This window comes from Fopius arisanus, unplaced genomic scaffold, assembly GCF_000806365.1.
Source record: "Fopius arisanus strain USDA-PBARC FA_bdor unplaced genomic scaffold, ASM80636v1 scaffold00005, whole genome shotgun sequence".
NCBI classification, from domain to species: Eukaryota; Metazoa; Arthropoda; class Insecta; order Hymenoptera; family Braconidae; genus Fopius; species Fopius arisanus.
Genome location: NW_011887744.1, coordinates 1,665,331 through 1,679,412, shown reverse-complemented (window position 1 = coordinate 1,679,412; position 14,082 = coordinate 1,665,331). Strand labels below are relative to the sequence as shown.

The 14,082-nt window shown below is 40.8% G+C and overlaps 3 protein-coding genes across 5 annotated transcripts; 2 read left to right on the top strand and 1 right to left on the bottom strand.

Moving 5' to 3' along the window:
- Positions 1 to 4: 4 nt before the first annotated feature.
- On the top strand, positions 5 to 2,813 carry Cog6 (conserved oligomeric Golgi complex subunit 6). Of its 2 annotated transcripts, XM_011315903.1 has the most exons (7): positions 5 to 86; positions 415 to 504; positions 593 to 1,356; positions 1,437 to 1,528; positions 1,623 to 2,020; positions 2,176 to 2,499; positions 2,565 to 2,813. In XM_011315903.1, the coding sequence occupies exons 2-7, from the start codon at positions 418 to 420 to the stop codon at positions 2,796 to 2,798; spliced, it is 1,899 nt and encodes a 632-aa protein (XP_011314205.1). In that variant the 5' UTR covers positions 5 to 86; positions 415 to 417; the 3' UTR covers positions 2,799 to 2,813. The 2 variants fall into 2 exon arrangements, with proteins under 2 accessions (XP_011314205.1, XP_011314204.1); XM_011315902.1 differs by lacking the exon at positions 5 to 86 and having other exon boundaries at positions 96 to 504.
- Positions 2,814 to 3,131: 318 nt separating this feature from the next.
- Positions 3,132 to 11,689, top strand: Pkn (serine/threonine-protein kinase N). Of its 2 annotated transcripts, XM_011315899.1 has the most exons (12): positions 3,132 to 3,590; positions 4,532 to 4,859; positions 4,948 to 5,262; positions 5,326 to 5,480; positions 5,862 to 6,974; positions 7,624 to 7,782; positions 8,305 to 8,622; positions 8,803 to 8,954; positions 9,041 to 9,260; positions 9,378 to 9,485; positions 9,560 to 9,700; positions 9,778 to 11,689. In XM_011315899.1, the coding sequence occupies exons 1-12, from the start codon at positions 3,567 to 3,569 to the stop codon at positions 9,919 to 9,921; spliced, it is 3,177 nt and encodes a 1,058-aa protein (XP_011314201.1). In that variant the 5' UTR covers positions 3,132 to 3,566; the 3' UTR covers positions 9,922 to 11,689. The 2 variants fall into 2 exon arrangements, with proteins under 2 accessions (XP_011314201.1, XP_011314202.1); XM_011315900.1 differs by lacking the exon at positions 7,624 to 7,782.
- Positions 10,869 to 12,768, bottom strand: LOC105273454 (uncharacterized). Its single transcript, XM_011315901.1, has 4 exons — positions 12,671 to 12,768; positions 12,339 to 12,420; positions 12,058 to 12,229; positions 10,869 to 11,958 (listed from the first exon to the last, which is right to left on the bottom strand). Exons 1-4 carry the CDS (start codon positions 12,692 to 12,694, stop codon positions 11,739 to 11,741), a joined length of 498 nt encoding a protein of 165 aa, XP_011314203.1. The 5' UTR covers positions 12,695 to 12,768; the 3' UTR covers positions 10,869 to 11,738.
- Positions 12,769 to 14,082: the final 1,314 nt, after the last annotated feature.

Here is a 14,082-nt window from a genome sequence, read left to right as displayed (position 1 = left end):
CTTGAATAATGTAAAAATTAGACTCAAACATCAGATATCTGACACACGAAGACACCTTTTGGAGTGCAACACCGGAGGCTTAGTCGGCAAGTCAGAGAATTCGTAGTAACAGCTGACGTGACAGTCCAAACAATCATACATACGGTCACTTTAGCGCCCGGGAAGTCGATCAAATTCTCGTCTTCAAATGCATTTGCGAATGTTTTATGAGAATGATAATTGATGTTTCGATAGTTAATCATTAATCACCTCCTCACATAAATCCTCTTCCACATCTCCATCTGGAGCAGAGATTCGAACGTTCACATGAGAACGGATCATTCGGCTCGCCCATGACAGTTCCCAGTCCATGTTTTTTTTTTACCAAAGGAAAACAAATACTTATATTCATTAAAAAGTCCTTTTATTTATAAGGAAATGGCATCGATGAGCGATAAGAATCCAAACTCTTCCCTGGTGAAACGAGTGAATAAACTTCTCGAGTCTCGGCCAGAAAATGATAAGGTAATGAAACAACTAATGATTTTGAAGAAACGTTAAAGTTTAATTAACCTATTTAGATTTATCCAGCAAATCTACAATCTCATTCCAGGATACCCTTGAGGCTCTGAAGGAGCTCTCCACATTCTTCACCGAGAACACATTAAACAACCGGAGGAATCTCCGTAGTAAAATCGAGAAAAAGAGTCTCGCAATAAATGAGGAGTTCCTCTCAGCATTCAGAGAAGTCAAGTCCACCCTGGACGACATTCATCGAGACGTTCTGGGGATGAACAACTCGATACAATCGATGACGAGTCGTCTGCAGACGACGAAAACCCAGACCCTCAGTCTGATCGATCGAACGATGAAGCTCCAGAATGAAAGTAGAAAGTTGTCGATGCAACACGAAGTGGCCAAGGCCTTCATCAGAACATTCGAGCTTTCCAGACACGAAATTTCCATCCTCCATGGACAGACGAGAGAGGAGCCCATCGCAGAGGAATTCTTTACGGTCATCAATCGACTCCAGACGATTCACAGCAGCTGCAGAATTTTAATGCAGTCAGGTTATCAGACCCTTGGACTGGATGTTATGCAGAGGATGACATTGCTGCAGGAGGCTGCACTGGAGCGGTTGTACAGGTGGACCCAGAATCAGTGCAGGCACATCGAGCACGATCAATTTGCACCCTTATTGATTAAGGGCATGTGCAAGCTGCAGGATAGACCTGTGCTGTTTAAATATATTATCGATGAATATTGTACTGCTAGACGGGCGGTTATTGTTGGAGCTTTTATTGATGCATTGACACTGGGAAGTAACACTGGAGGAACTCCGAATCCTATTGAGATGAGGGCTGATGATCCAACGAGGCATGTAGACACCATGGATTTAATTTTTGATTGCATTTAAAATTTTCACATAATTACATTGAAACGAGTAATATTAACAGGTACGTGGGAGATATGCTTGCTTGGTTACATCAGGCAATTCCGGTTGAGAAGGAGAATATTCTGACACTTCTGAAGGCGTGTGATAAGACAGGTAATTTACGAAAATTCGTGGGAATGGATTACTGGAATGAATAATAATTGATTAATTTATTTATTTCGTCGATTTGATTTATTGAATCGTTTAGATGTCTCAGATCAAGTGAAACACGCGTTAGGAAATATCACAGAGGGCCTCTGTCATCCTCTGAAGTCCCGTATCGAACATATACTGGATGTGGAAGCACCTGCCACTGTGTTGTACTCGGTAATGTCCCTTATCCGGTATTACCTGGCGATTCTCTCTGACATAATACCAGATAGTGTCCTGGTGAATACGTTGAGTGAACTCCTGGAGCTCAGTGAGAGGAGTTTCAATGCTAGACTCCAGAAAGAAACTCGTACAGCACTTGGAGATCGAGCTGAACCGCCTGGACAAGATTTGGTGCCTGCTGCCTCGGTTTCTAGGCTCTTGGGGCTTCTCAGTGATGTACTGTCTGTTGCTTTGATTGTCACTGGGGAGGACAGGGAGAAAGACATTCAAAGGGTAACTAAAATAAAAATATTTCAATATGCCGAAGAGAGGAATTAAAAAATTCATTCAATTCAACTTCAATGACATATTTGGAGTGAAGCAAATTCAATTGGAGCATTCTCACTTGTTTTAAATGATTTTGGTGTGGATTTTTGAATTTATTTTAGATTGTTTCATGCATAATTGATCCCCTTCTTCAAGAAGTCGATGAGACTGCCACAAGACTTCCAGCAGTGGACATGGCAGTCTACTTATTGAACTGCCTTCATCAAATCCATTCGACTTTATCTCTCTATGAGTACATGGACCAGAGACTCGAAAGACTGCAAGCTCAGTCAGATGCTCAAATAGATACCCTCACATCGGAATTGGCAAGTTCACTCGTGGCTAATCTTAACCTGGGGCCCATTTACACTATCCTCCAGGGCAGGGAGCACGGTCCCCTCTCTGCGATCCCCGGAATGGATCCAGTCAGTGTAAAGGAGTTCACGGTGAGAATGTTGAATTTGAATTAATCATCAGGCTGATCATTAAATAATTGTTCCTTATTTTTTAGAATAAATTGGAGTCATTTCTTCTGATGTCTGATGCCTTTCTACTCCCTCAAATCAGTCTTCTCCAAAATAGCAATCATCGGTCAACAGCGTTGAAGAGATCATTCCAAGTGATTGGGGCTATCTATAAACAGCTGTACGACGCCTGTCATGATCCTAAGAATCAATATCAAAATCCTGGTGGATTGTTTGTGAGAACACCAGAGGATTTGCTCGATAAACTTGTATCTCAATAGAATATTAATTCATTACTTTCCGTATTGTCCTTTCAAGCACTTAATCATTACATATATTACATATGTTGTGAACGCAATCTGATTTTCCCATCTTTGAAGAAGAATATTTTCGATGGAATTTTATCATTAGCCGACAGTTGATTTCGCATGTACGCACCCCGTAGATGATGTTGAATGACTCAAAGGCATCGAACAATTAAAAAAAAAAATTCCATCGAGTCCAATCAGATCAAATGCACCCTTCCCCGTTGCATTGTGGGTAGGACTCTTTCCATCCCGGATTGGCCGGTGTGTCACGTGGGTGTGAGCAACACTGATTGGCTGATTAATTTTCACGGCACCGTCAGTCAGCCGTCTAGTTCGGTGGAATGCGGTTGTGTCTTTACATCTTCTGGGAGTACGTGAATGTGTGTTGATCATCGTAAACCCTCTCCCCCATACCCAAATAATCTCCAAGTCAAAACAAACCTTCAACCCTCTGATCTGCCCTACAATCAACAATTAAAAAATCCAACTGATAAAAAGAAACCCTGAAGGACCAGGAGGAGGCCGAGGTGCGCGCCAGTGCCCTGAACACACACCACTGAATACCCTGATTTTCCAAGAAAACAAAGACGTGTGATTGCAAACGCTGTCAATAATGTTTCCCCCATTGACAATGAAAAATATCCCCTGGATAATCAAGAATTAACAAATGATGAGGTACTTGTATTGCTGGACAAAAGGCAGATAGAAAGTCTTCGGTGAAGAGGTAAACCAGTGGGCAAGATGGCGGAGTCGAGCTATTATCAGGTGAGTCCATGGTTAGAACTCAAATCTCTTGGATCCGCCAAAAGCGATATATTTCCCTTATCACCATTCAATCGTCCCCCCCTAAATGTCCAACGAATCATCATTCAATCAGTCTCAACTCTCCATTTATGAAACCCTGGGGACTCTCTATCAATGGCAGTTTGACGGATGTACGAGTCAAACGTACACTTGCCCCCCTCCCCCTTCCCCCTTTTAGTTTCATCATTCTTCTTTTCGTCTCTCGTAACGTATTCCATCCACTCCTCACCTCCTTCTCCACTCGTTTTTTCATCGTCTCGTCTGCTCCGCTTGTTTCCTCTCGAACCGTCTGGGGGTTTTGTAAAACCCATCGAGGAGGATTTATATAGCCTCGAAATTTTCGCTCGACTGGTCGAGGCACTCGTTTGATGGAGCACGATAAACTGTGGTGGGGGATAATAATTGAGGAGATGAGTTAATTGTCCACAAACATTTATACAAGACCGACATAAACGCGTGAGCAATAATGTTTTATACTCCCCTTTCCTCGTTTAGAGAAGAGATGGTACCTCTGGAGATGCAGACAATAACCTGTAGCAAAATAGAATAGAGTCCCTTTGTTTTTGAGACTGGAATACTGTAGATGGAATTAAAGTTAAATTCAGGTCTCATTCATTTAGTCTTTTAGAAATCGCGGATACCAAATGAATGTGATTATTAAAACTATTTCTGCCAGAATATTTGGCCATCGGTGGGACCAATTCCTGAGCCTCTGGAATCCCATTGTTCTACCCTTTTGGTCCATTGAAAATGGCGCAACGAGGAAATAAATAAAAAAGACAAATAAAGAAAAAATAAATAAATGCATTTCCTCCAATAATTCATCTCTGCATGAGCGAGTATGATGCAACATTGAATTGCTGAGGATAGGACTTTGATATGAGGATGTGACTAATTTTCAGAATGACTATTCGAGGCAACCAGTTCTTGCTGAACTGTCCCACAAGTACGGAGTCTCGGTTAATGATCAGCCACTACCGGCCAGACTAGATGAGCTGCGTGAGCATATTAGGAGGGAAATCCGTAAAGAATTGAAAATTAAGGCTGGAGCTGAAAAACTGAGAGAAGTTGCCACTGACAGAAAAGCACTGTCCGATGTCGCGATGATTGTCAAGAAGGCGAACAGTAAATTGAATGAGTTGCAGGCAGAATTGCAGCAACTCGAGAGCCAAATAATCCTGACCCAGGGCCAGCCCCAGTCCCCCCAGCGAGATTATTCAAATGGCCAAGGTGATTTTTTTTTTGTTTTCCTTCTTATGGAGTTGAAATAAATTTGAGTCTCATTTTCCACTACAACCTGGAGTTTGTGTTGTAACAGATACACCATTATCGCCAATGGACTCGTCATCGCCGAGTCAGGAGGGCCTTATCACTGATTTGCGAATTATGACTCTGGAGAAGCAGTTGAATATCGAGCTGAAGGTGAAACAGGGCGCTGAGAATATGATACAGAGCTTGACTAGTGGCCACAGGGACAAAAAACTTCTCCAAGAGGCGCAGCAAATGCTGGACGATTCACGGGCTAAGATTGAATTTTTGAGGATGAGAATAATGAAGGTGAGACAGGCGAGACAGCAACAACATGCCCGAGCTGATGCACCACTTTCCAATGGCGAGTCTACGACAAGTAAAGGTAACGCATTTTACTCCCTCCTGAAGGGGAGTCAATCTAATTGCCAATGCTGTTTTTATTCAGATAAATATGAACCGAGTTTGGAATTGGCCCTTGAGGAGAGAGTCGAGGAGCTTCGGCATCGGTTGCGAATCGAAGCTGCTGTGGTCGAGGGTGCAAAGAATGTCATACGTCTGCTGCAATCTGCCAAAGTTGCGGATAAAAAAGCTCTCACTGAGGTATATCACGCATCAAAATATGAAAACGTTCTCCAATTCTTAAACTTCATTTATAATATTTATGAATTGATCATTCAAAATAAATTCTGTCTTTTCTCAATTCGAGAGTAGAATTGTTGGATATTTTTGGAGCAACTGAAGTGTATTCTTAACGCAATAATGATGAATCATAATTCTCAATGTAAGAACTGAAATTTTTGATTCGAGGCCAAAAGAATCATCAATCAGTCCCAATACCTTATAATCAATCCTCTTTCCTTGTGAATCATTGTTTTGATTGAAGTAATGTTGTCATCAAGGTCAGAAAACTCGTACATAATTGAGAGCGGAGTAAGTCGCTGGGTGAAAATATGTGTCACGCATGGTGTTGATTGATTGCAGGCGCAGGCTAGTTTATCAGAGTCAAGTCGAAAGTTGGATTTACTGAGAATGTCTCTGGATATGAGGAGACAGGAGTTGCCAGCGGACAGTGCCACTGCGGCACAATTAAAGAGAGAATTGGCGAGTGTGCAGTCAGCGAGTCCTGTACCAGTTACGTACACTTCGTTGCAGCCCTTCAGAGGGCCACTTGAGGGTAGAGCAACTGTTCCAATTTCAGTGTCGAGATGTGCAGCTGTGACTGGACAGCTGGAGGTGAGATTGATGGGGTGCCAGGATCTCGCTGAGGAGGTACCTGGAAGAACGAGGAGGGAGCATCATCCAGCGAGTCCAGATTTACGGAGTTTTGTTAAAGGAGTTACTGGCCGCAGCTCGAGTAAATCTTACAGCGTCAAGGATGAAACTAGCAATGACATAATGGCGGTCATAAAGCTGGACAATCAGACTGTTGCACAGACGAGTTGGAGACCGTGCTCACAACAAGCCTGGGACCAGAGATTCTCAATTGAGCTAGATAAATCCAGGGAATTGGAGATTGGTATTTACTGGAAGGACTGGAGATCTCTCTGCGCTGTCAAGTTTCTCCGGCTGGAGGAGTTCATCGACGATGTGAGACATGGTATGGCTCTGCAACTGGAGCCTCAGGGCCTACTCTTCGCTGAAATTCGATTTTTAAATCCCATGATCTCGAGGAAGCCCAAACTTCAGAGACAGAGAAAGATATTCAAGCAGCAGGCAAAAAATTTCCCCCGAGCGAATCAGATGAACATAAATGTCGCCACCTGGGGCAGATTGCTAAAAAGATCTGCACCCTCTCTGCATAGCAATAGAAATTCAGAAAGTCCACCTTCTGGAGCTCAACCCATGCAGCTTGTCTTCGATTCCTCTCTGGAGGATAAGCCTGAAACACCTGGAGAAGTCCCTGACCCGGAAAAGGGAGGACTCAGCGGTGCCAGGCCACTGGGAATGTCGGCCTCAAGTGCTAGTTTAACTTCACAAAGCCATCCTCCACCACCTCCTAGTGCTCCACCCCCACCACCGCCCATTGCTTCCATCTCCAAGAAGGCATCTGTGATCTCTGTACCACCACCACCTCCACCGAAACTCGATCAAGAGGTGAGTCATTATATTATTTGCATTAATCCACATTGATGTTGCTCGTACAATACACAATATCCTATTGTAAATTGTATTTTATCACTTGAAGATTATTCCTAGGGAAGAGTGAGATTAAACGAACTCTTCGGATTTTCACTATTGTCTAACTTATTAAATTCTTGATAAACTGAATTACTTTTTCAAGGAAAATGCACCTCAGTACGAATCAAGACTGAATAGTTCGTTTCATAATCATGAACACACTTACCCATTGTCTTTCTTTGAATCCCTTATGAGTTTGTAGATATACTGGATATAGGAAGCCATTTGCTTCACGGTGATGGTGGTGATGGTGGTAGTTTGAAACTCATTTATTCCAAATTGCATCTAAATTATCCCCCGTCAAGACTCATTAACTCCTTAACGCCGTTACTCGGACTTGAACAAAAACATTTAAGATAAAATAACGATTGTTAACGAAATTCTAACACGCAAGATTGGCTTTCTTCCTTGAAAATCACGTGATTTTCGAATAAATTGATCGGCATTAAAGGGTTGAACATGATAATTTCAATGCGCCGTACACCACCAGCGTCAGAGAGCCCAAAAAGAACCGTAAAAATTCATGATGAAAGCGCCATGGAAGCTAAAGTAGATAGATATGTAGTTGCAGAGTGCACTTAAGGAGTTTGATTTCCTGCACAACGAGGATAAGGCGGGGGCGAGCTTGAGGCCCCTCGTGACAGAGCCCCGTCCAGTGCTGATAGCACCACCCTCACCACGCACCCCCTCGCCCCAACCTGTCGTCGAGTTCCCTGAGGATGAGGTAGATTCAACTGTTGAGGGAAAACAGATAAAAGAATGAAAATTCAATTAAAAAAAAAAACGTGAAATAATGTTTTTGTGTCGAAAAAATGCTAACAAATGAGAGAATTCACTATCATGATTCAATAGTCTGTGTTTCTAACGCTAACGTTGAATCTAAAATCACTAACTATATTTAGAAATTCTTTTGCAACAATGGGACTGCTTTTATAATGATTTTTACGACAGACCAGTGATTCTGGATCAAAGGAAGTTGAGGGATAAATTTGGAGCCACATGCATGAGTAATTTTGCATCGGGTTATTGGGATTGTGCACTCGACCGAAAAAAAAAAACCTGGTGCAGGGCTTTGTTGTGTATATGAATTTAACTAATGGATTAACAGTGCGAGACGAGTCTAACTTTTTTTTTGTGATAAAAAAATGAAGTAATATTATTTAATATTTGAAAGGGCATGTGTGATGGTTTGTATTTGGGTCAGTCCAAAGAATGATAACTCATTGACGATTTTTTTATTGCTCAGGTGGTGTATGAGATACCCACGAGGCCTCTCCAATATAGGGACAGTGCCTATGAGTCCAGGAGACACTCGCAGATGACTGGAATGGCTCTTGAAAACTTTAGGCTGCTTTCTGTACTCGGTCGTGGACACTTTGGCAAAGTCATTCTCTCCCAGTATAGAAACACCGGAGAATATTTTGCTATCAAGGCCTTGAAGAAGGGTGATATTATCGCTAGGGATGAGGTTGAGAGTTTGCTTTCGGAGAAAAGGATATTTGAGGTGGCTAATGCAACGAGGCATCCATTCCTCGTTAATTTATTTGCCTGCTTTCAGACTGAGGTAAACTATTCACTCAATTAATATTTATTTATTTTTTCTACTCAGTGTGAATATTATTCATTTTATCCACATTATCATATAAATGTTTTATTGTTCATGCAATTATTGTGTGATCCGAATTATTTCTTCAGTCACTGTATTTAATTTTTATCTTTATGCATCGGATGGTTTTCTCTTCAGGCACATGTCTGCTTTGTTATGGAATATGCTGCTGGTGGTGACTTGATGATGCACATACATGCTGATGTCTTCGGCGAGTCACGAGCAGTCTTCTACTCTGCCTGTGTTGTTCTAGGTCTCCAATATTTACACGAGAGTCGCATAATTTATAGGTGACTTTCTACTTCCGAAAATTATTTAGCCGTTCAATGCCTATCATTTTGAGGGGTAGTAAATGTTTTTTTATCGTGCCTTTCAGAGATTTGAAACTCGATAATTTACTACTGGATACGGAAGGCTACGTTAAGATTGCAGATTTCGGTCTCTGCAAGGAGGGAATGGGCTTTGGAGACAGAACTGGCACTTTCTGTGGGACACCCGAGTTCCTTGCCCCTGAGGTTCTCACGGAGACGTCGTACACGAGAGCTGTCGACTGGTGGGGATTAGGAGTTTTGATATTTGAAATGCTTGTTGGAGAGGTGAGAAAAAAATATTCCTCCATTAATTTTTCCCATGATTTATCATTTTTCTTTCATCTAAGTTCCTCTTACCTAAGTCCAATTGAATCTGATAAATAAAATTAATTTTTTCTCCAGTCACCCTTCCCTGGAGACGACGAAGAGGAAGTTTTCGATTCAATAGTTAACGACGAAGTCCGTTATCCGAGGTTCCTTTCACTGGAAGCCATAGCTATCATGAGAAGGGTAATTTATCATGAGTAATTAGGGCAAATTTTGCAGTTATTGGGAAGTTATGGATTGAAATTTGTTTTTAACAGCTACTGAGAAAGAATCCAGACAGAAGACTGGGAAGTAGTGAGCGTGATGCTGAAGATGTGAAGAAACAGGCATTCTTCAGGCACATATCATGGGAGGATCTCCTACTCCGACGTGTGAAACCTCCGTTTGTTCCAGTAATCGTGAGTATCTTACATCAATTTCACACGATGAGAGAACAACAGTGCAATACTGAATCCACTCTTCCTGCTTTCTATAGCATTCTGTGGAGGACGTTAGCAACTTCGACGAGGAGTTTACATCTGAAAAACCCCACCTGACACCTGCCAAAGATCCTCGGCCACTCAGCGACTTGGAGCAGGGTCTTTTCCGCGATTTTACGTACATGGCTGATTGGTGCTAACGAACCTATTAAATTCAACTGAGCGATTAAAAAATACTCGATCAAATGTGGGATTAATTCCTGAACAATTGATGTACTGTTGGAACAAAGTGGGCGGTCTCGGCGATGGGGAAGAGATAGGAAGGGGACAAGTGGGGTAAAAACGATGAGAGGCAGTGAAACCAGACTGATGGGACAAAGCAGACATTTACTTGCTTATCCCGAGGTCATTTGGTCACTGGATTTGTATATTAAAAAAAAAAGAAAGATATCATTTTAATCATCCTCAAGCGAATTATGCAATACAATTCACAACGGCTTGAATGCTTAAATGTTAAAATGTGGCAGGAAGACAGTTATTTATCATGAAGATTTATCATTAATTATTATCATTATTTCTACGCGATTATCGTTTATGAGAGATACTCGATAGTTTCAGTTGGTATACGACAGATTTAATTAGTGGAGAGAAATGGAAAATTATCGGAGGCTCGGGTTGAGGGTTCAGTCACACTGCAGACAGAATTGCAGCTTTTTTTCTTTCTAAAGCATTTAAAATTGCTGTATTTCGAGGTCCGGATGTGCGATGATTTCATCGAATCGTCGCATTTCATTGGATATTCACTTGCTTATTGCGATATGCGATGCAATCGAGTTCGTTGAGCTAACTCACTGTGGATGGTTTTTAGATACATTTTTTTTGGATTCAATCATGATGAAAGGGGGATCGAGGAGTATACATAATCAAACGAACTTTTTTGAGCAAAATTTCATGTAGAAAATGTAGCAGTATCAATGAAACAATGCTTTTTGCGCCAGGCAACTACGTGGTATTTTTGTGAGATTTTTTTCTCAATTAATATTACGGAAATAACCACATGTGATATGTAAAAGAAATGGTATCGAGGGATAATCCAGTTGCCTTAAATGAAATGAAATTCAGTTTTATTTGTATTCGGTTATTCTTGTTTTTTTTCCATTAGGGGATTCTGTTTTTGTACATTGTGACTTAATACATTGTCGGTGCTAAACGAGGCTAATATGAAATTGTGAGGATTCGCTTATTTTTTATTTCTTCTTTTTCGTGTAATCGTCTTATACTCCAAGTGGCCTTAGCAGCTTTACACAAAAGGAGGAAACTAGAATGTCTTTTTGAACTATTTTTTTTGTAGAATATGTGAATTTTTTCCTACGCGCTCTGGATTTCTATTGACGTCAGGCAGATCATTACGTGTAGCTATTCATCCTCTCTTTTCGTACGTAAACAATGAGAAACCGGATGTCCGGCCTATTTTCGATAAAATCATTGGAACTGTTTATCTGAATTCGTGAGGTCTATTTATCAGTGGCGTACAGTAATGGCGATGGTATCAGAAATATCAATTAATCAGGGTAATTTATCATAATGTCTCACGCTATTTTTTGACTTTGATATGAAACTTTACTCGTTAGTGGGAGTAGATGCAACATTTTTTATCAACTGTCTGATACGCCCAGTCATCGTCTACCTCACGAGAATCAATTGATGAGTCTTCGTGTAATGATTAATTCCTTCTCTTTTTCGTTCTTTAACGAACTGATTCATTCGTTGATTCTGTCCACTTATCAATTGTGTACTATTTTAATTAACAATTATACATAGGTATACACACGTGCTGTAAATCATAATATACAAAAGCGAATACTAACAGATTGTAAGATAACATTTTTTTGAAGTAATCGATTATAATGAATTTGTAAGATGAAGTGAGATGAGAAAATATGAAAAATATTAATGGTAGTGATGAAACAGACTGATGTTCGCTTTTCTTAATGTTTTCTTCATTAATTGGGAAATTCTAATCGGTGGGTGCTTGATCCTGTTCATCATCTGCTCCGAGTTTCGCCATTTCGTACAGATTGTGACTATTTATTCGTAATTCTTTGCCCAATTCGTTCCTTCTCTTGCATGATAAACGAATTTCGTTGTGCTCCTGTGGGGCCAGGGGTTTCGTCAAACCTGAATTTATGGTGTAGAACATACTCGTGCCGTCGCCATTTTTTGAAACCAGTGTAAAACTAAAAATTACGAGCACAAAATATAAAAGAGCAAGGGGTTTGTCATTTATTTGCGACTAGTAGAATTGAAATGGAATTTAATTTCAGCAATTCATTCACCGTTCGATGCTCAGTTGTTTTTGGATGTTCTCGATATCCTGGAGCTTTATGTTATGTTTAAGTGCCCATGGTACGTAAGTCTCTTTCTGGGAATCTTTATTTTTCTTAGCCTCGATGTAAATTAAATCCAGGGAGGACTCATATTTGTACTCAATTTCCCAAAGTTTTTGTTCTATATTTTATCAACATCGTCAGAGTTGTTATCCAAATAGCAATTATAATTATTATAATTATTCAATTATTGAATTTAAATCAAAACATTATCAAATTCTCATATTTACCCTCGCACAATTCAATATAAACGTGAAACGCTGTTGTGATCTTCACGTCGTCCTTGCAACCCAATTCGCAAATCGCATAATACTGTAATTAAATGGCTCATACTTAACGTGTCATCAATTAATTTCAAATGTTCGCGTGTATTCGCGTCCCCATCGGGAGTGAATACCGGGAAATGTCAACCCTTGGCAGTTCCATCTGTATATTCAGTTCCAGGGAATGTGTCTATTTCATTTTCATTAAATGAAACATAAAATAAACGTTCTCAATCTTTTCGAATTAATTCAGTAACTGCTTAATTCCATATGAACGCGGAATTGTGTCTCATACTCACACTGGGATGACAAACGTCGTACATTTTCTTGGACTGAGAAGCCTCACGACTTCGTACACGTAAACAAAACGAAAACCGAACCACGAGTTAGACAAAAAAAGGTAGGGCCCAAAGAGGATTGACTGAAGTAGAGGCTCAGTTCTGGGGGTTCGAGTGACCCCAGCGGCATCGTAGTATTGCACCCCAAGAAAGAGAGGGCGTCACACGCAATTGGGGGTGTCTGCTCGTTAGACGACTCAGCGACTCTTCAGTAGCAGTCCCGCTACCACAGGAACCAGTCGAAAGGGAACTCCCACAGAACATTAGAGATCCTGACATCCACAGGGCAGCAGTCTGGAAGAGATATTTTTACTCAATATAAATATAAATAATAATTTTTTCATGGAATCATGTGCCTTAATACTGACCAGAATTGGTGCCCTGCACGTAACCAGCCCCACCATAGCCAGGGAATGATAAAAATGATATCTATTCGCTGTTTCAAACACTTGCTTCAATTGATCGTCCTTATATTTCCTTAAAAAAAACAATTTTGATCGCTGTATGGTATCTACATGACGTCAAAGTTTCAAAAATAGAATAGACTATAGAAGCATTACCCAGTCTCCAAAAATCAGGCAATAACAATAAATAAATTGATTCCTCTTATTTTTTATTAAAAAATAACAGCGACTTACAGCTGATGTAGCAGTTTTCGCAAACGAACCGGCATTCGAGCTGACGGGATTAGAAAACAGAACGTAATTCAATGTATCTGATACTCCCATTCCCGTTTCAAAGATCCAATCGAAGTGTTTTTGATGGTTAAGACCAAAATCCACACGCTAAATTCTCTTCAATCAATTATTTTTCACTGACTATTGTATTTTACGTGATTGCACTGTTTTTTTAAGAGAGAATTATTTATTAGGTTCAGAATTTTCGCAATTATCTTATCTCGTCAAATTGAGACTGCCCGCGGTTTTCTGTGCGCATGCGCGGAGTATCGCCTGGCGACCCCCCACTCGAGCGCCGCCTCCAATGCCCCGCCATTTTGAGTGGGGAGTCAGTCGTTCGGCGGCAGTGCGTGAGATGGTTGGTCGTGTGTCGTGTAGTGAAAATCCGTTAATATCGGGGTCCTAGTCAGGGCAGAAAACCGGCGCCGCCTGTGAACATTGAAAATACAAAGTGGGGGACTCAGTGCAAGTGATTTTGGCATGTGAAATAATCTTTTAAACAGTTTATCAGAGCATTTTAAGTGATTGAGATTTTTCGTTTGTTACACTGAACTTCGGTATTGCCGAACGGCCGCCCGGCGTCATTGTGTTTACAAAAATTCCTTTGTCCGTTTCTCGGAATTGTTCAGTGTGTGTTTAGATACGGACTGAAGTGAGAGTGCGAATTAGATTCGAAGGATTACTTTTCTCATTCAT